The sequence below is a fragment of the Neoarius graeffei genome, chromosome 12, assembly GCF_027579695.1.
Source record: "Neoarius graeffei isolate fNeoGra1 chromosome 12, fNeoGra1.pri, whole genome shotgun sequence".
NCBI lineage: Eukaryota > Metazoa > Chordata > Actinopteri > Siluriformes > Ariidae > Neoarius > Neoarius graeffei.
The window spans coordinates 14,395,828-14,417,713 of NC_083580.1; the positions used below are offsets into that span (position 1 = coordinate 14,395,828).

The 21,886-nt window shown below is 43.9% G+C and overlaps 1 protein-coding gene across 1 annotated transcript in view; it reads left to right on the forward strand.

Moving 5' to 3' along the window:
* pnpla7a (patatin-like phospholipase domain containing 7a) overlaps positions 1–21,886 on the forward strand; it is an 82,885-nt gene that overhangs the window by 22,623 nt on the left and 38,376 nt on the right. The window contains exons 6-16 of the mRNA XM_060935564.1: positions 964–1,043; positions 1,363–1,451; positions 1,596–1,736; positions 10,628–10,787; positions 11,116–11,196; positions 11,300–11,428; positions 15,302–15,382; positions 16,170–16,308; positions 16,392–16,478; positions 18,704–18,789; positions 18,888–19,040. Of these exons, the coding sequence (XP_060791547.1) occupies positions 964–1,043; positions 1,363–1,451; positions 1,596–1,736; positions 10,628–10,787; positions 11,116–11,196; positions 11,300–11,428; positions 15,302–15,382; positions 16,170–16,308; positions 16,392–16,478; positions 18,704–18,789; positions 18,888–19,040 (1,226 nt within the window). The remainder of the gene's footprint in view (positions 1–963; positions 1,044–1,362; positions 1,452–1,595; positions 1,737–10,627; positions 10,788–11,115; positions 11,197–11,299; positions 11,429–15,301; positions 15,383–16,169; positions 16,309–16,391; positions 16,479–18,703; positions 18,790–18,887; positions 19,041–21,886) is intronic.

Genomic DNA, 21,886 nt, shown 5'->3' on the forward strand with positions numbered 1-21,886 from the left:
AGTGAGAGAGCCACTCCCCCCAAAAAAAAATCTTAATGGATTTACACGATTTGGAAAAATGACTTTTTCAGAACCGAAAAAACCAGAGCTTCCGGCTCAACAGTATTATTTTGAGAAATAAAACAATCTTTGGATATACATTTGTTCATTTTTGCATACATATTACTCATTCTCTGCAGTGGTCTGAATTATTTGTTATTAAATAGTTAATGTAAGTAAGTAAATGTTAATAAGTCAAATTTACTACTTAAAAAAAAAATAAAAAATCGTGGGCGTATCGAATCGTGGGTCAAAAATCGCGATACGAATCGAATCGTGAGTTGGGTGTATCGTTACAGCCCTACTAACGGGTGTGCTGTTATAGGAAAATAATCAACAATGTGGTGGTGTGATGCATTACCACCCCAAAGTTAAGAGCACAAAGTGTCGTTCCCCCCCCCCCCCCCCCCCCCCCCCCCCAGTTCCAGAGGATTTTGCCAATGATTACATATTTTTATTAGTTAAAGAACAACACATCATACTGTACATTTTTGTTCATTTATAGTCCCACTTCATGTTGTGAAACACCTGCAAGACCAGTTAGTTCCTGATATCACTTGGTATAACAGCTGCAGAGGCTTGCTTTCGCCCAAGACTGACTGACTTTCTTTTCTTTCTCTGTCTTCAATTTCACAAGAAAAAAAAAAAGACAAAACAGCATGTGTTATTGAGAAACTGGAACGTGCAAAGTCCTCCGTTGTGTGGCAAAAAAACGTACTGACAAAGCGTTTTCACAGTGATTCAGGGAAACGATAACTTAAGTGCATTAGTATAAACCTGTGACTGGAATTACTGTTAGAGACACTGGTGTAGATATTTAATCAGAATCATGAATACAACAATGGTGGTGTAGTGTAAATAGGACTGAGATTGACAGTCCCCCCCCCCCCCCAATGTAAATGGGCTGTGCTGTGTATTTTGCAGACCAGCAGACAGGTACGCCCCGGTACCGCTTCAGGAAAAGAGACAAAGTTCTTTTCTATGGAAGAAAGATCATGAGAAAGGTTAGTCCCTCATCCTATTGTGAGATTATATGTGCCTGATTCTCAGTCAAGTTTTCAAGTCTTCGAACAGCTCAAGCTCACTTCTCGTTCTGTATCTCAAACCCAACTCGTCCTCAATGATCTCACTTTGAGTCATTGAAAAGCATATTTCCCGACTACGTTTTTTTCCCGTTGTGGAGCCAAAACTTTAACCTATCAACTAGATGGCACTGTATATCGTGCCATTTTAAGGAAGATGAACATTTCCACACTTCTCATAGAGCGCTCTGTATATTTATTTATTTATTTATTTATTTATTTTTCCTTTGCTTCCTTTCAGGTCCAGACTCTGTCCTCAACACCCTTGTCTACTTCAGTGTCTAAACATCGCCCTCGGAAAAGAATTAAAGTCTTGAGCATCGCGGGACGGTATTCCTTTTAAAGACTCAAATCTATCTCATTGTCTAGTATTTGGCAACAGTGTCTTTAACTGTGATAAGTCTCGTCAAGTAGAAAGCGCAAAACTATGAACCAAGACAAAGTTTTGATATGCTTCTGGGTGTTGGCTTGCAGGATATTGCGGATAAAGAAGGAGCCCCCAACCCTGCAGCCCAAGGAGCCTCCTCCCTCTCTGCTGGAGGCAGATCTTACAGAGTTTGATGTGCAGAACTCCAACTTGCCCTCTGAAGTGCTTTACATGCTTAAGAATGTCAGGTTGGTAATTCTGACTGGTTAGACAGATTTTTTATTATTATTATTGTTTTGTAGCACGCATTTCTTGGGGCAACTTGATGAACCTCCCTAATTAGCAAAGAAATGAGGTGAAATGTTTGCTGGAGCCTTTTTTACTGCACCAGAAAACAAAAATATATATATATAATTTTTTCTGTTGGCTCTCAGTCCAGGAACAAATGGTCTAATTGAATTTATTTTGGTATCTGCTTACAGTTGGGACCAACATAAACTTATGATTCTGGAACATGAGCTAGTAGAGCTATTCTGAATGTCTAACACTGTACAGGCAACGAGTGGTGATCTCACATCATCATCATCATCGGCGGACACTCGTGATCGAGTATGTCTGTCCTCCTTCATGGTCCTTATGGGTCTTCAGATGGGCAAAGAGGCCAATCCTGGACCCACATACTTTGGGGCAATGTGGGCATGGGTGGGTAGGGGTAGTTACGGGTTTTGGTGGAACCTTATTGGTGGAGGTGATCCCTTTCTTCCGTTTGCGCTTCTGCTCTGCAGCACTGTGGATATCCTTGTTGTATTGTGCAGCCCCCTCTCGAACTGCTCGTCTCCAGGCAGGCCTGTTCTTCACTGTAGTCTCCCAGGTGTTAAGGGGTATATGGCACTTCCTGATGTTGTCTTTATACCTTTTCTTTTGGCCTCCTGGAGCACGTTTCCCTTGGACAAGCTGTGAGTACAGGACTTGTTTGGGTAGCCGATAGTCTTGCATTCAGATGACATGGCCAGTCCATCTGAGCTGGTGTTGTGCGATGATGGCTGTGATGGTAGGGATGCCAGCCTCCTCCAGGACGCTGGTATTTGTTCGGCGATCCTCCCAGGTTATCCTGAGGATTCTCCGGAGGTATCTTTGATGGAAGGCTTCGAGTGCTCTCAGGTGCCTACTATATGTGGTCCAGGCTTCTGACCCATACAGGAGAGTGGGGAGCAGTACCGCTTTGTAGACTAGGATTTTGGTCTTTGACTGGAGATCACGGTTTTCAAACACCCTTTTCTTTAGTCTTGAGTATGCCGCACTGGTGCAACTAAGGTGGTGGTGTATCTCTTCATCAATGGTGGCTTTAGATGACAGAAGACTGCCAAGATATGGGAAGTGGTCCACATGTTCCAACCTGGTGTTTTCAATAAAGATGTTTGGGGGAGTGATGCTGTCAGGTGGTGGCTGGTAGAGGATTTGAGTCTTTTTGATGTTTATGGCCAGACCAAGCTGTTTGTATGCTTTAGCAAAAGCAGTCAAGGTGCACTGTAGGTCCTCTTCTGAGAGGGCTACAATAGCATTATCATCTGCATACTGCAGCTCTGTGATGGATACGGTGGTGGTTTGACCTTTGGCCCTGAAACTGTTGATGTTTAGAAGTCCGTCAGTCCTGTACATAATTTTGACTCCCTGTGGCAGCTGGTTCCCTGTAAGATGGAGGATGCAGGCAATGAAGATGGAGAACAGTGATGGTGCAATAACACATCCCTGTTTAACTCCTGTGTCAACCCGGAATAGTTCGGTTTCATCTCCAAAGCCAGTCAATACAGTGGCAGACATGTTGTCATGTAGCAGCCTCAAGACTCAGATGTACTTATCAGGGCAGCCATAGAGCTTGGCGGTTAACAGAATCAAAGGCTTTAGTGAGGTCTATGAAGGCCATGTATAGAGGTTGATTCTGTTCTCGGCACTTTTCTTGCAGCTGACGAGCAACAAAGATCATATCCATGGTGCCTCTGTTTGGACGGAATCCGCTCTGTGACTCAGGAAGAGTTCTTTCTGACAGGGGGGCGAGTCTGTTGGCCAACACCCTGGCTAATGCCTTCCCTACGGTGGAAAGGAGGGAAATGCCTCGATAGTTCCCACATTCTGCCTTGTCACCCTTCTTGAAGAGGGAGATGACTAAGGCATCCCTCAACTGTGCGGGTATTTCCTCTTTTTCCCATATTTTGACAAGCAGGGTGTGGATGTGTTCAAGAAGGACAGGCCCGCCTTCTTTCAGAACCTCAGCTGGGATACCATCAGGCCCAGGAGCCTTGTTGTTTTTCATCTTCCTGATGGCGTCCTGTACCTCTCCCAAACTGGGTAGTTCTCCCATACTTTCAATGATGGGCAGTTGAGGGAGTTGGTCCAGGGCCTCAAAGTCAGGGGTAGTGTCCCTGTTCAGAAGCTCTTCATAGTGCTCCTTCCACCTATGTGTTATAGCCTCTTTATCCTTCATCAGGGAGAGCCCATCCTTAGAGCGAAGGGGGGTCAGGCAACGATGGCTAGGTCCATATACTGCTCTTGTGGCTTCGAAAAAGCCTCTGGTGTCTCCAGAGTCAGCAAGTTGTTGGATTTCCAGGGCTTTTTGTGTCCACCACTGGTTCTTGAGTGCCCTAACCCTTGATTGAACAGCTGCTTTCGCTTTAGCATGGGCTTCTCTTTTAACATTGCAGTTGATGTCATTCTGCCAGGTGATGAAAGTTTTCCACTTGATGTTGATAAGCCGCTGGATTTCGGTGTCATTCTCATCATACCAGTCTTGATGTTTCTGCGTCTTCTGACCAAGGATGGTTTTGCAGGATTTCATGATGGTGGAAGAGAGGGTATCCCAATGTTTTTCAATATCCATGGGGTACTGATCTGGCAAGTCTGCACTCATGGCTGCCTGCAGCTGTTGTTGATGGGCTGTTTCTCCCAGTCGCTCGATGTTGAACCTTCGTCGAGGCTGTCCTTTTTGGTGCCTCCTTTTCCGCATCAGACGGATAGACATGGTGGAGCAAATGAGGCGGTGGTCAGTCCAGCATTCATCAGCACTGGTCATTGCTTTCGTGCTGAGTACATCTCGACGGTCCTGGGAGCGGACAATGACATAGTTGATGAGATGCCAGCATTTTGAGCGGGGATGCATCCAAGATGTTTTGAACTTGTTCTTTTGACGAAAAAGGGTGTTGGTGATGACCAGGTCATATTCGGAGCACTTGGTTAACAGCATTAAGCCATTGGAGTTAGTGTTTCCAACCCCTTCTCTCCCCAGCGTGCCTCTCCATAGATCGTGGTTTTGCCCGACTCTGGCATTAAAGTCTCCAAGAAGGATTAGTTTGTCTTCCTTGGGGACTTTGGATAGAATTGTGTCCAGGTCAGCATAGAAGGCCTCCTTTACATCCTGCTGCACATTGAGTGTTGGGGCGTAAGCGCTAATAACAGTGGCCATCTGAGTGCTAGAAAGCATCAGGCGTAAAGTCATTAAGCGCTCGCTGATGCCTACAGGAAGTTCATGGAGCTGGTTGACGAGGTTGTTCTTAATGGCAAAACCCACACCATGGATTTGCGACTCATCAACAGGCTTCCCTTTCCAGAAGAAAGTATAGCCCCCTTTTTCCTCCTTCAGCTGCCCTTCATCAGCCAGGCGGGTTTCAGAGAGAGCTGCGATGTCAATTCGGAATCTTTTTAGTTCCCTGGAGATGATGGCTGTTTGTCTCTCGGGCCGATCACTGGCTTGGTTGTCTGAGGGTTCGCACATTCCAGGTTCCAAAATGAAATTTGTGTTTCTGACCGCATGGTGGTGACCCCTCTGGATGCGGTAGTCCAGACAGGGTAATAAGAGGCAGGCTATGTTTAGGGTACCTTTTCTAACCCTCTCCCTTCTTGGGGTGAGCAGAGCGGATCCTAAAAAGGGCTGCTCAGTCATGGGTGCAGCTACTGAAAAGCTCTTTCTGCCTCATCCAAGAGCTTAGCGATCTTCTTGTATCCACTGCCTGTGTGCCGGGTTGTGGCTAGGGGCTGCCAGACTACACAATCCTGCCCCCGTCACCACTTCCCGATTGCCACAGGGCTTTGTATCCAGGATGTGAAATGGAATGGGTTTCCTTTCGGGAGGACGCCTGCGCGTGGCATCTTTTAACGTGGGGAGACTGATGCGCCTGCAGCCACCACATGGTCCTTGGCAGAGAGAGGCCTGGATCCAGTGGCATGGAGTCCAAGACAACTGGAGGTCACCCTCTGTTGCAGCCTTCATCCACCTTCTCAGCCGTTGTGGTACGTCTCCCTGTTGCCATCTTCCGCCTGGTCCACTGTTGAGGTCTTTGCTATTTACCCATAGCAAACATTTTAACAAGCATGTTGTGTACATTGTGCTGTTTTACAATGTATTTCTCAACCTGTAAAAATGTACTAAAAACTATTATGCTTTTTAGTGTATTGATAACTTTATACCAGTCTCAGTATTCATATTCACCCCCACTAACTTTGTCGGAGGAGGTTGTGTTTTCGCCTCGGGTTTGTTTGTTGTGGCTACTGCCTCATAGAGACTGTAGCCACTATGTCATCGTGTTGAGAATGTAAGAACGAGTGTAACAATCACGCATGGCACACAGGTGCTCCTATTAAAATGACCGGTGAGGTGTATACAATTTGGTTCACCATTCGAAATAAATGGACTAGACGAAAGAAATCGCTTTCAGACATGTTTATGCTTATTACCGAGGGAAAGTGCGTTCCTATTTTAAAATATACTCCAGGTTGTCCCCCTTTCCTCGCCTCCTTCAGCCAGTGGTCCCACATGTGGTGTAGATGTGATGCTCTTTCGAGTTATTACAGGAAGTTGTCGAAAAGAGGAATGAGACCACTGAACTCGCGTGCCAGGCCATTTCTGGGAAATAAGAGTTTCGGTCATGGCGACAGCATGTGTATGTCCACCTCGGTTCAGACGTTTCAGTTTCGAAAACTAAGTGGTAAGAGTAGAATAATATAAAGTACAGACTAGAGGTCTGCGCGGGACAGAATTTTCAGTCCCGCTCCCGCCCGCGCCTGCCATATTTTGTCCCGCTCCCGCCCGCAAATCCCGCATGATGCAGACGTTCGCGTTATTTCTCACGAAAGTTCTTGTCATTGGCTTGGGGAATTAAACATGCTGAGCTTAGCTGAGCTCGCCACTGACCGATCCTTCACCTAGCGCACGTAGCGAGGGTGCGCGTTGCCAGGTGGCATGCGCAGCTGAGGCTTTACAGAGATACCCAACACACCTACCAAAATCTACAGTGGATAGTAAGAATATTGTACATTGCACATAGCTTATGTCACTCCTCACATTTACATTTTAGGAAATACAAGTAGACCTATAAGAAATTAATATAGACACAGCGTGATGGTGCCCCGCCCCCTACATAAATATCTACAGCTCACGTTCAGGGGTGCGTTTCAAGCAATGTACCTCTTTTTAAAGCAGCGCTTACTTCTGAAGCACTGTGAGCTTCACTAGAGGAGCTCTGCTCTTCTGCCATGATCTCAAACACGGAAGAGCGGAAAGGAATCGGAAACGTACGCGAGATTAGACCACATCCGCAAATTTAGGCATCTTAAAATGGTTTTATTCATGCCAAATAAAATATCCAGTACAAATTATATATGATAGACATAAATTAATAATTTATAAATTTTATTTTAAACACGTTTTTAGTTAGCGGGACTGCAGCTTATCACCTCTCCCGCCCGCTCCTGCATTGTGCACTCCCCCTCCCTCCCGCGCCCGCAATGAGCTTTCAAAATTTGTCCCGCGCCGCACTGCTTTGCGTCGGGTCCCGTGGGAGTGCAGGGCTCTAGTACAGACACTTGGTATATTTTACTTCTGTGATTGTTCATTTTTGGATTGCACTTTTTTATTTTTGTGGCTACTGTCTCAGAGTAAAAAAAAAATACACACACACACACACACACACACACACACACAGTGGTGCTTGAAAGTTTGTGAACCCTTTAGAATTGTCTATATTTCTGCATAAATATAACTAAAACATCAGATTTTCACAAGTCCTAAAAGTAGATAAAGAGAACCCAGTTAAACAAATGAGACAAAAATATTATACTTGGTCATTTATTTATTGAGGGAAATGATCCAATATTTACATATCTGTGAGTGGCAAAAGTATGTGAACCTTTGCTTTCAGTATCTGGTGTGACCCCCTTGTACAGCAATAACTGCAACTAAACGTTTCCGGTAACTGTTGATCAGTCCTGCACACCGGCTTGGAGGAATTTTAGCCCATTCCCCCGTACAGAACAGCTTCAACTCTGGGATGTTGGTGGGTTTGGTTTTTTTTTTTTTTAAATTATTCGTCACATGCGCACTTCAAGCACAGTGAAATTCATCCTCTGCATTTAACCCATCTAAAGCAGTGAACACGTGTGTGCACGCACACCCAGAGCAGTGAGCAGCCACACCAAAGCACCCGGGGAGCAGTCAGGGGTTAGGTACCTTGTTCAAGGGCACCTCAGCCCAAGGCCCCCCCACATCAACCTAACTGCATGTCTTTGGATTGTGGGGGAACCGGAGCACCTGGAGGAAACCCACGCAGACACGGGGAGAACATGCAAACTCCACACAAAGGCCCTCTCCAGCCGCTGGGTTTGAACCCGGAACCTTCTTGCTGTGAGGTGACTGTGCTAACCACTACACCATGCGACCGTGCTAACCACTACTTTCCTCACATGAACTGCTCGCTTCAGGTCCTTCCACAACATTTCCATTGGATTAAGGTCAGGGCTTTGACTTGGCCATTCCAAAACATTAACTTTGTTCTTCTTTAACCCATTCTTTGGTAGAACGACTTGTGTGCTTAGGGTCGTTGTCTTGCTGCATGACCCACCTTCTCTTGAGATTCAGTTCATGGACAGATGTCCTGATATTTTCCTTTAGAATTCGCTGGTATAATTCAGAATTTGCTGGTATAATTCAGAATTCATTGTTCCATCAATGATGGCAAGCCGTCCTGGCCCAGATGCAGCAAAACAGGCCCAAACCATGATACTACCACCAGCATGTTTCACAGATGGGATAAGGTTCTTATGCTGGAACGCAGTGTTTTCCTTTCTCCAAACATAATGTTTCTCATTTAAACCAAAAAGTTCTATTTTGGTCTCATCCATCCACAAAACATTTTTCCAATAGCCTTCTGGCTTGTCCACATGATGTTTAGCAAACTGCAGGCAAGCAGCAATGTTCTTTTTGGAGAGCAGTGGCTTTCTCCTTGCAACCCTGCTATGCACACCATTTGTTGTTCAGTGTTCTCCTGATGGTGGACTCATGAACATTAACATTAGCCAATGTGACAGAGGCCTTCAGTTGCTTAGAAGTTACCCTGGGGTCCTTTGTGACCTCGCCAACTATTACACGCCTTGCTCTTGGAGTGATCTTTGTTGGTCCACCACTCCTGGGGAGGGTAACAATGGTCTTGAATTTCCTCCATTTGTACACAATCTGTCTGACTGTGGATTGGTGGAGTCCAAACTCTTTAGAGATGGTTTTGTAACCTTTTCCAGCCTGATGAGCATCAACAACGCTTTTTCTGAGGTCCTCAGAAATCTCCTTTGTTTGTGCCATGATACACTTCCACAAACGTGTTGTGAAGATCAGACTTTGATAGATCCCTGTTCTTTAAATAAAACAGGGTGCCCACTCACACCTGATTTGTCATCTCATTGACTGAAAACACCTGACTCTAATTTCACCTTCAAATTAATTGCTAATCCTAGAGGTTTGCATACTTTTGCCACTCACAGATATGTAATATTGGATTATTTTCCTCAACAAATAAATGACCAAGGGTAATATTTTTGTCTTGTTTCTTTAACTGGGTTCTCTTTATCTACTTTTAGGACTCGTGTGAAAATCTGATGACTACTGCTTATAACTAATTGGTTATAAGCAGTAGCCACATGGACCCATAGGGTACCTACAGTATATTTTGTTTGTTCCCAATGTAACTCAAAAAGTAGTGAATGGATTTTGATTAAAATTTCAAGGAAAGGTGGGTCATGGGCCAAGGAGTAGTTGATTAGGTTACGATGCAAATGTGGATCAAGGATTAAAAAAAAAAAAAAATTTAATCTGTCCCCAATATAGTGAATAATTTTTTGGATGGAATTTTGTGTACAGTTTTAGTATTATCCTGTGTTACATACACTACCGTTCAAAAGTTTGGGGTCACCCAGACAATTTTGTGTTTTCCATGAAAAGTCACACTTTTATTTACCACCATAAGTTGTAAAATGAATAGAAAATATAGTCAAGGCATTTTTCGGGCCATTTTGAGCATTTAATCGACCCCACAAATGTGATGCTCCAGAAACTCAATCTGCTCAAAGGAAGGTCAGTTTTATAGCTTCTCTAAAGAGCTCAACTGTTTTCAGCTGTGCTAACGTGATTGTACAAGGGTTTTCTAATCATCCATTAGCCTTCTGAGGCAATGAACAAACACATTGTACCATTAGAACACTGGAGTGAGAGTTGCTGGAAATGGGCCTCTATACACCTATGGAGATATTGCACCAAAAACCAGACATTTGCAGCTAGAATAGTCATTTACCACATTAGCAATGTATAGAGTGGATTTCTGATTAGTTTAAAGTGATCTTCATTGAAAAGAACAGTGCTTTTCTTTCAAAAATAAGGGACATTTCAAAGTGACCCCAAACTTTTGAACGGTAGTGTAAGCAATGAGACAGCACCATGATTTTGATGTTGATAACATGTGGCTTGGCGGAGGTATACACTCTACCGTGCGCCCTTCTAGCTTTCAGTTGAATTTAATTTTGTTTTCAGCCAAATTGCCAGATCAAAGGAACAACGCTGAACCAAACACTTCTTCCCTGTTAAACCTGATGAAGCAGTCCCTTACACTGTTATCACTACAACCATACAAGTTATCTTTAAGTGGAAAAACAGTTCGCCGGGACATCTGATGGAGGTCTAAAACGACTAGTGCAGTTTGCTATTTTTATCATCTGCTTTCTTCAAAGAACTTTGCTTTCTTGTAGATCATGTGACCTCTACCCACTTGAAGATGCTGAGCACGTAGTTTAACTGTGAGAACTTTGTGTGTGTGTGTGTGTGTGTCAGAGTGCTGGGTCACTTTGAGAAACCTCTGTTCCTGGAGCTGTGTCGACACATGGTGTTTATTGAGCTGCAGGAGGGGGAGGGACTGTTCAAGCCAGGAGATGATGATGACAGCATTTATGTGGTCCAGGATGGGAGACTGGAGCTGTGTATCCATGAAAACGTAAGGGCAAACACCAGGGAACATGTCGCACGTTGACTTCAATATTTCATGCTTATTTCCAGAATTTTGTTATTTTTGCTTCAAAACACATGAAATGTATAAGATTCTATTGAAAAGGGACACGCGTGAAAAAATGTGTTCAGAAAATCAGCAGCTGTATAACTTTTGGTATTAAGTTGCTGTCTGGATACATCCAAATAAAAGTGGAAAGAAAAAAATTCTGAATAGCGCATCTTTTTATCATTGTTCCATACAAACGCCAATACCGGTAAACAGTGATTCTTTTATCTTCTTTATGTTTGCGTAACTATGTGAATATGAATCTTAGGATGGCACAGAGCCAGTAGTGAAGGACGTGCTGCCCGGAGACAGTGTTCACAGCCTGCTCAGCATTCTAGACATCATCACGGTGAGTCTCTGTATTCTTTGCCCTTCATCTAGTGCCAGACCGCAAAAGTTAATTCCTTTCTTACACTTTTTCATTCTCCTCTTTTCCCGATTGTGTTCCGTAGGGTTATCCTGCTCCGTATAAGACTGTGTCTGCTCGAGCAGCAGCACGCTCCACCATCCTCCGCCTGCCTGCCTCTGCCTTCGAGTCTGTGTTTGAGAAATATCCCGAAACACTAGTGAGAGTTATACAGGTATAGACCCAAATCTGATTAGATAGAACTTTATTGATCCCTTTGGGAGGGTTCCCTCAGGGAAATTAAAATTCCAGCAGCATCATTACAGGATAAACAGAGAATAGAAAAAAAATTCTAGATAAATTAAGTATTTACATATACAAATATTAAAAAAGAATAAAATATGGGGAGAGAAAAGTCCAGCAGGAGAGGTATTTGACATTATATTGTATTTAATATATAGTATATTAAAACTAACACTCTGTTCTATATGGAGCCCTAATATAATATTCACTTCAATTACATTTTATTTGTTTCACGCTTTTAATAACGGACAATTCACAAAGCAGCTTCACAGAAATCCAGGCGCAGATTTATATTTCGAGCCCTAATGAGTAAACCAGAGGTTACAGAGGCAAAAGGAAAAGCCCACTCAGACGACACGAGGAAGAATCTCTGAAAGGAACCAGACTCACAAAGCAACCCGACCTCTTCTAAGTGACGCCAGATAGTTAGCCTGGGCCCGCCCATCCTAAGCGTAACGCAACACGAGGGCCTGTTGCGAGCTTAGTCTGGCCAGGCAAGCTATCTACAGCTCTTCCAAGCTCCCGAAAAATCGGGAGCCAATCAACTTTGAGCATTTCCAACGGCCCTGGGTAGAGGCGTGTTCAAGGCAGTGACGTAGTAGAACTGCGACCGGAAGCCATAGATTGTTTACAGAATCTATGCCGGAAGCGCTTCATTCACTAGAAACATTACGAACATGGAGCAAGTTCTCATTGAAAACGGAGCAAAGAGCAGCCCTGGAGGTATTTATTGAAAGGAAGGACGTTTTCGCCTTGCTCCCGACCGGCTTCGGTAAGAGTTTAATCTACCAGTTAGCCCCGTCGCGTCACATATGTCAGAGGAAAGAGTGATGTGATTGGTTTAAGCTTTGTCACAGCCTTTTCTGGCTTCGACCAGTAGCAAACTGAGGCATTTCAGGGAGGCGGGTCAACCACGCACTTTGGGAAACGGTTGGGCTTAATATCTTTGCCAGACCAAATGCTCGCAGAGTTTTGAAGTCGCGTTAGCCAGACTACCAGATAGTGGGATTAGAAAACATTTACTCTTCAGGAATTGTATACGAAAAAAGTCCTGATTGCATTTCATGAGGTCCATATAGTGATAGTGATCCCCGGTCTAATCCACATCCGATGTGTCCCATACCCATCAGGTTTTACCAAGAAAGCCAATGCCAGTATGTAAAACAGCGTCGCTGAATGTCTCTTTGTTCCATGGTTCACAGAGAAATGGGAATGTAACTAAACAGGGAACGAGCACCTCATAAGCATGGCATGTGTTAACTTGCAGCACATCCGCTGTCGTAGATACACACTAACCCTTTGTTTTTATAGGGCACCGTTTCTTTTGTCCTAATTGAATGGCTCGTCTTATTTGTATTTGTTTTGGATTGCTTTCTTTCAAGTCGTTGATTTTGAAATGACGGCGTTTTTACAAAACGTTCCATCATTTTGTATGCGTTCTTTAAACGTGTATGCAAAATTTTAGTACTTTCCTTCAATCAAACAATATAATGGCTAATCAGTCGAGTTTTACATCCTTGAGTCACTTTTCTACATGAATTTAGGAGCTCTCGTAGGATATGGGGATTTGACCAAACTAATGGCCCTTTTCCACTACCCTTTTTCAGCTCACTTCAGCTCGCTTCAGCCCGACACGGCTCGCGTTTCGACTACCAAAAAACAGCACGACTCAGCTCGCTTCAGCCCTGCTTAGCCCCTAAAACTCGCACCGTTTTGGAGTGGGGCTGAAGCGAGCCAAACCGTGCCGAGTGAGGCTGGGGGCGTGAGCAGACACTCCCCTGTGCACTGATTGGTGAGGAGGAGTGTCCTCACATGCCCACACACGCCCCGCGAGCACGCTGGGATCTGTAAACACCATAAACCCGGAAGAAGAAGAATTACGAATTACGAGAATTATGAAGCCTTATGCGCCTCGCCTCATCTATACGCTCTTGCCAGTATCTGTTGGCGTTGTCGGTGACAACAAGCCACAGCACCAAGACCAGCAACACTAACGACTCCATGTCCTCCATGTTTATTGTTTACTATTCGGGTCGTGAGACTACCGCTTAAAAGATCACTGATGTCACTGTTTGCGCTGCTTAACGACATCACGTAACGTCCACCCACTTTCGCTAACTCCACCCAATGTGTCCACCCACTTCCAGCCAGCACGGTTCAGCGCGGTTGTAGTCGAAATGCAACTCCAACAGCCCCGCTCAGCTCGACTCAGCACCGCACGGCTCAGCCCGACTCAGCCGCGTTTGTAGTGGAAAAGCGGCATAACTGGATTTTTATGAAAACCAAATTTCTTGTGTAAATGTTTCTGCTGTTGATTTATGAGCGAATTTGTTTGATAAATGAGGCCCAGTGACTACTTTTGACTCGTGTGATTTCAGGCTTGAAGTTTGCATGATTAACGTATAAGCTTGTGGCAGCGGGGGCGTGGTCAAGTGTCGGTCTGTGGTCTGCGGAGTCAGGGGAGGTAAGTGGCAGAATCACTGCACCTGATGTTAATGTGTTTTGTGTGTCTTCCCCAGTGACTGCACTCTATTTAAGGAGAGAAAGCGAGAGCAGAGGGAGTTCTTTCCCCAACCAGACAACTAATGTGTGTGCATGTGTCTGGGAGAGTGTACGCTGAAAAGTGTCACAATAAAAAGAGTTTTGTGAACTCAGTTCTGGCCTGCCGTCCTTCTGTGCTCGCTCCCGGGTTTCAGCACCACTGTGACGGTTCGTATGGGTGGGTGGAGCACAGAAGGACGGCAGGCCAGAACTGAGTTCACAAAACCTTTTTTTTTTATTTTATTGTGACACTTTTCAGCGTACACTCTCTCAGACACACGCACACACATTAGTCGTCTGGTTGGGGAGAGAGCTCCCTCTGCTCTCGCGCTCTCTCCTTAAATAGGGCGTGGTCACTGGGGAAGACACACAAACACATTAATTAACATCAGGTGCAGTGATTTCTGCCACTTGCCTTCCCTGACTCTGCCCTCCGGTCACAGACCGACGCTTGACCACGCCCCCGCTGCCACAAAGCTTTACTTATGCATTTACAAGTTTCTCCTGGTACAGTAGCTCCAGTATAATACTAAAGAAGCAAACTTAAAGGAACAGTCCACGGTATTTCCATAATGAAATATGCTCTTATCTGAATTGAGACGAGCTGCTCCGTACCTATCCGAGCTTTGCGCGACCTCCCAGTCAGTCGGATGCAGTCAGATGTGCTGTCACTCCTGTTAGCAATGTAGCTAGGCTCAGTATGGCCAACGGTATTTTTTTGGGGCTGTAGTTAGATGTAGTTAGATGACGGGCGTACTAACACCTTCTGCGCGCTTCGGTATCAATGCGCTTCCGAAGCGCGCAGAAGGTGTTAGTACGCCTGTCATTATAGTGCGGACTTTCCATAGCATAGAAAATCGCTACGTTTCAATTTGTGTAACTGAACTTGTTTCATATCACTGGTCATATAAACCTATGTAAACAGGAAAAACGCGGAAGAGTTTGGTCGCATCTAACTACAGCCCCAAAAAATACCATTGGCCATACTGAGCCTAGCTACATTGCTAACAGGAGTGACAGCGCGTCTGACCGACTGGGAGGTCGCGCAAAGCTCGGCTAGGTACGGAGCAGCTTGTCTCAATTCAGATAAGAGCATATTTCATTATGGAAATACGGTGGACTGTTCCTTTTAAGAAACTAGACGTGTCTTGTCTGATTCTTTTTCGGTAAAGGGGATACAGGTACTGAAATGAGACTTGAGCAAACAGAAGCATATCTGTGACTTTGTTCTCATAACTGTGGTTTGTGCATATGAATGTTTCAGATAATCATGGTTCGGCTGCAGAGAGTGACCTTCCTCGCCTTACATAATTACCTGGGACTAACCACTGAACTCTTTAATCCAGTAAGAGAACGTGCACACGCACACCTGTCTGTTTTAGCACTTCTGTTTTGTACTGAAGTAAATTCCTGTCATGATGGGGAGCTGTTTGTTCCTCACAATGGGCTTAAAACCTACACATGTGCTGTAGAGTCATACTGAGAATCACACCCACAGTTGCAGCCACCCATACACGCACCCTCCTGATCACACGCATGCACGTGCCCACATCTGTTCAGCGTTATTTCATGCTGAATTAATTCCGGTGTCTTCGTCACTCCTGACTGGAGGTCAGCTATAAAGTGCAGTGAGAATGAACAAAGGCCTTAATCCTCATTTAAAGGAGACTGGCTTTACTGCCTTCTGGCCCATCAATCTCTGGCATTCCTCTCACCATCTAAGCTGCGACTCAAATCATAATTTGTCAGTCACCTCATCATTTCAGGAAACCATTAAAGCCCATGGCAATGGGAGCAGGTGGAGTGGTTTGTCCTTTATGACTCCTGGCCTATTTTTTTTTTTCTTTCTTGTTCATTTACTTGTAAACACCTTTTTCGCTATGTCATCATATTGGGCTTGGTTGTTTTCCACAGGCCATCACCATGCCCTCTGCTGATGTAGTATAAACTGAGATTAATTTCCTCATATACCGCAGTGGTTGGTTGGTGTGGTTGTACTTTGAGATAAGCATGTCTTGTGGCACATAATGATAAAGGCTTATATAAATCCCATTTGCTTTTCATTCAAATGAAATCTGAACGTCGGGAAATAAAACGTGATTCACTGTTATTTGTGTGCTTTGTATTGGTAGGAGAGGCAGGCTGTGCCTCTGACTGCAGTCAACAGCGTGATCGCCGAGGGAAGCCCCAGCCGTGTCTCACGCAGACCCCATTTTCACGCTCCGTTAGATGAAGATTACAGCCAAGGACCTGCAGATTCTACGGACTCGGGTACACACACACACAGACTAACATGAATTTGGATTGAATTCATTTGCTGGCATTTTTCTTAAATTTTTTTTTTTTTTGTTCAGATGGAGGGAAAACTCCTCCTTCTTCCGAGAATTTGTCTACAGTTGTCAGGAAGCCTCGCTCTGTCTCAGCACCAGTGGACAGCACAGGTAGCTCACAGCTCAAAACCATTCTGCACTGCAAATAGTGCAGAGTCTCCCAGAACGACCTATAAATGAGTACACTTATTTGATGGTGGTATTTATTCATTGAATTCTTTCATCATTGAAGGTATAGAGGATTTCCGCCTACGTCATTGTTTCCATAGCGACAATATTTATGCCGCCATTTTGACGGTCACAAATATGGCGACTACCGGTAGCGATACGCTGTTGATCATGACGAAGTCTCATTGTCGAGTATTTTATCCGGCCTAGATGACGCGAATAAGAAGCGATATCACCAGAAAATCAATGATGCTGGTGTACGTGATCCGTACACGTTACCAGGCTATCTTTTTCTGGCTTTGCAGCGCGGGTGATCTTCCTGACCTGCAGTCAGGCGTGTGGGGAAATACCAGGGAAAAAACATAAAAGAAAAAGGAGCGAGATGCAGAAAACACCTTCACTATCCAGCGACGTAGGGCATTTACAGGGCGAGCAGAGGGAGAGGTATTTGCAAAAATTGAGGTTAGCAGGCTTAGAGAACGACGTTTACCTGCTTCCACCAGGATTGTTCACTGACGTACGGAAGTACACGAAGCCCTCGTCTTTACCTGACTTCGGCCCACATGATCTGTATACCTATGTCGTTAAAAACCCATCGCCATACACAGGTATTGATCTGAAAGCGTATAAGAGTTTGGATGCCTACAAATATTTTGTGTCAGGCTGGGTAACATGCCTACATCAGCGGGTCGTCCCTGGAGCCGGTGGTCGCCATCTTATTACAGCTAAGGTTTGTTCACATTTTTATTTACTTTCGGTCCTCAGGATAAACAAAATGTTATTAAATGTCATTGAAATAACTTCTTAGTCTGTTGAGACATGGCCCGTTATAAATTTGCTGTTACCAGGCAATGACCAAGAACTGTATTATTAAGGTTGGTGTAGTTGTAGCAGTGCACTAGCAGCTAGCTGTTAGCACTAGCTAATATCAACAACATAGTAGCTGGTATGTTACTGTAGCAATGTTGTTTACGTTCAGTCATTTGGATGACTGTTAAAACCTTTCAGCCTCAAGTTTTTCCTTTACTGTATGTACTAGTTTACTGAGCTAGCGCGCTCGCTCCCAGCCTGCCCGAGCTAGCGCGCTCGCTCCCAGCCTGCCTGAGCGCGCTAGCTCAGTAAACTAGTAAATACAGTAAAGGAAAAACTTGAGACTGAAAGGTTTTAACAGTCATCCAAATGACTGAACGTAAACATTGCTACAGTAACATACCAGCTACTATGTTGTTGACATTAGCTAGCTTGACCTTCAAAATGGCGGACACCGGGGCGTCACGTGACCTGTGACGTCATGTCGAAATCCTCTATAGTTGTCCATAGGTTTTGTTTTGCTTTTTGATTGATGTCATGACCTTCTGTGTAATACAGCACACCCGGTATGACTATCTAATCTAATGAATTATTCAGATCAAGATTCAACATGTGCGGATGTTCTCTACTTCATTTTTCCAGTGTACGTTAAAGTTGCAATATTATGGTGATGATACACGGGGCAACTTTTTGGGCAATGCTGCCGAGCAATGTTGCTGGGCAATTGCGTTTTGACTCTTCTATTGAGATTGGGCAACATTGTTTCAATGGTTTTGATAATCTCTGGCAACTTTTTGAGATAAGCCAATCAGAACGTGAGTATCGAGTCATGTGACCTCCGGTGAGGTTCGGATCAGAAATTTCAAACAAATATGGCGGCCGCTCAGTGTCAGTGGAGTGAAGAGATGGAGAGACTCCTCATCTGTTTTTACGCCGGTAAGTTATTTTAATATTCTATATGGAGGAATTTACCTCACCAAAGCTCTAAAAAACAACAGACAGCTTGATTAAATGGTCACAGCAAAAATTAAGACATCGAGATATATATTTTTTTTAGCTAACTGTAAACTGCCGTTGCTAACTGTTGTTGCCCATTGTAAGTTGCCCTGTGTCTCACCTAGTTGCCCGTTGCCAGCAACATTGCTCGGCAACATTGCCCAAAAAGTTGCCCCGTGTATCATCACCTTTAGAGCTAATATTGTAAGTTGGAAATCCAGCACTCCTAGACTTGTTTGTGGGCCAGGATCCGATAATCAGATTAAGCCTGGTCCTTTACTGAACCACCCTTGCAGTCTTGTAGACTCTGACTAAGCTTAATCTGTCTTGGGGAACCTGGTCCTGAATATTCACCCGAGCAGGCGTAGCTGGTAACGACCTGAGCATGGCATACGAGCGAGCCCGAGTGGCGCTGGATGATCCACCGTCCAGCCCTGTTCACTACAAGGTAATGCTGCTGCCTGATTCCACCCCCGCCACTACAATAAAACTGGTCTATAGACATGAAGTCCACTGCACTTATTTGCTTTACCACCTTCCTTTCAGTCTATTCTGAAGAAGACCGTGACCATGCATCAAGCTCCATCTGCAGTATATCACTACACAGACAGTCGGGGGAGCTCTGATGTCCCCCCTAGTAAAGTGGGTGCCATCTTCCAAGCTGCCAAAAAAGACTTGTTGGGTATTATACAACTGCAGGTGAGTGGGTGGAGATCATATGGAGAGTGTTACACGCGTAGTCCAAATCGCCCCAGTCCTGTTTTTCTGCCAACAACGTGCAGCATCTTGCATCTTTTTTTTTTTTCTTCTTTTTAAATAAAAAATAATAATAATAATTCATGTACATGTGATATTTCACTCTTTGTTGTTTTATTAATGTGTTTACAGAAAAAAAATATGAAAAAGTATTATAGGAAATGATGCTCTGTGAGGGATGGTAAGATCCACAGATTCTAAAGTTCACAGTTTGATTGATTGCCCTGATATTATTATTTTTTATTATTATTACCTCGCCCATGACGGAGTCCACCGGGGGTGAGGTATTGTTTTCGGTCAGGTTTTTTTGTTAACAATGTTACAGGAAAACGGCTAGATCAATCTTCATGAAACTTTCAGTATCGCTGGGCATTGGTCTCAAATAGAACCTCCAACTTTTTGGGGGTCATCCGGTCAAGGTCACAAAAAAGATCAAAATTGTTTTTGTTGTCTACTGCCTTTTATATAGAGGCTCTAGCCATGATGTCCTCGTGCTGTAAGAATGTAACAGCGTACCAAATCGCACACTGCGCATGCACATGTTCCAATTAAAATGGCTGGTGAGTGTATACAATTCGGTTCACCATTCGAAACAAACGGACTAGACTAAAGAAATCGCTTTCAGACATGTTTATGCTTATTACCGAGGGAAAGTGCGTTCCATTGAGCTCTAGTGCCAGGCCATTTCCGGGAAATAAGAGTTTCGGTCATGGCGACAGCGTGTGTATGTCAGCCTCGGTTTGGAGGGTTCAGTTTTGAAAACTGTAAGGGTAGAATAAGTACAGAGCCTTGATATATTTTTAGTTCTGGGATCTTTAAATTGTTCATTTTTGGATTACGCTTCATTTTTGTGGCTACTGCCTCAGAGTAAATGTAAAAAAATATATATATATATACATTAGTGCTGTCAAGCGATTAAAATATTTAATCGCAATTAATGTCGTGACTGTCATAGTTAACTCGCGATTAATCGCAATTTAATCGCACATTTTTGTCACATGAAAAACGATTGTAATTCTCTTATCAGCATAAAAAAGTGAATGGGCTTGCTCACCGTTCGAACTACGGGGGTACTCGGGGGATCCGAGATCCCCTGAAACAGACATGAGATCCCTTGAAAACATGATTTCGGAAATGTTGGGGGGTCTCTAAAATATTGGCAAAATGATGTTTATTGACATAGCAATCGTGTGTAACGGGAAGCATTTGCATATCCGAAGTGAGTGCACGATGGAGAGCCGCGCTCTGAGACAAGCGCAAGCACCCCCCCCCCCCCCCCCCCCCATGGGAAAATAAGGGACCCCCCGAAAATATCGGCATAGTTCGAACACTGGTTGTACCAATATTTTTTTTTTATTTTTTTTTTATTGCAGAGCATAACACGTCTTGTCACAGCCACTGCAAAGTGGGGCTGGAGCCGCCGATGGGAAAACGAAACCTAAGCCGAGCACCGTGGCTCTTCGGGGGAGGGCAGAGGACTCTGGCTGTGCGGGGCGTGGCATCATGTCACAGAGCGTTAATCTCGTGATAAAAAAATTATCGCCGTTAAAATTGAGTCAAGTTAACGCGTTAATAACGCGACATTTTTGACAGCACTAATATATACTACCGTTCAAAAGTTTGGGGTCACTTTGAAATGTCTCTTATTTTTGAAAGAAAAGCACTGTTCTTTTCAATGAAGATCACTTTAAACTAATCAGAAATCCACTCTATACATTGCTAATGTGGTAAATGACTATTCTAGCTGCAAATGTGTGGTTTTTGGTGCAATATCTCCATAGGTGTATAGAGGCCCATTTCCAGCAACTCTCACTCCAGTGTTCTAATGGTACAATGTGTTTGCTCATTGCCTCAGAAGGCTAATGGATGATTAGAAAACCCTTGTACAATCATGTTAGCACAGCTGAAAACAGTTTAGCTCTTTAGAGAAGCTATAAAACTGACCTTCCTTTGAGCAGATTGAGTTTCTGGAGCATCACATTTGTGGGGTCGATTAAATGCTCAAAATGGCCAGAAAAATGTCTTGACTATATTTTCTATTCATTTTACAACTTATGGTGGTAAATAAAAGTGTGACTTTTCATGGAAAACACAAAATTGTCTGGGTGACCCCGAACTTTTGAACGGTAGTGTACACACACACTGTATGGACATGGGATCAGAAAAAAAATTTATTTATAAGCAGTAGCCACATGTCCGCATAGGGAATTTTTTTTTTTTTTGCTTGTGCGATATCTTCCTTCATATTCATCATAAGTGCTACCGGGCGAGGTTTGTTTTGCCTGGCACACTTTTTTTTATTTTTTTTTTTATTAAGTGTACATGGATACAATTTGGGATGAAATCAGGATGCATCATTCGTTTCTATCTTTTTTTTTTTTTGTGTGTGCATCTAATTTATCAAATATAGAATTATTAGTAGAGGCCCTATTACATTACAATACATTCATGGCATTTAGCAGACACTCTTATCTAGAGCGACGTACAACATACCCAAACCAGCCTGTGGAGCAGTTGGGGTTAAGTGCCTTGCTCAAGGGCACTTCAGCTATTCCTGCTGGTACAGGAAATCAAATTGGTGACGTTTTGGTCCCAAAGCTGCATCTCTAACCATTAGACCATGGCTTCCCAGATGCTTTTATTATTTAGAAGTATGACCAATAATTTTTTTTTTTGACCAATAATTTTATATTTAGATTATTCCTCCTGTCTGTCAGGCAAGTCTCACACAAGTTGGACGTGTGTTTGGACAAGCCACACTTGAGTATATAGGGCAAAAATGGAAGACT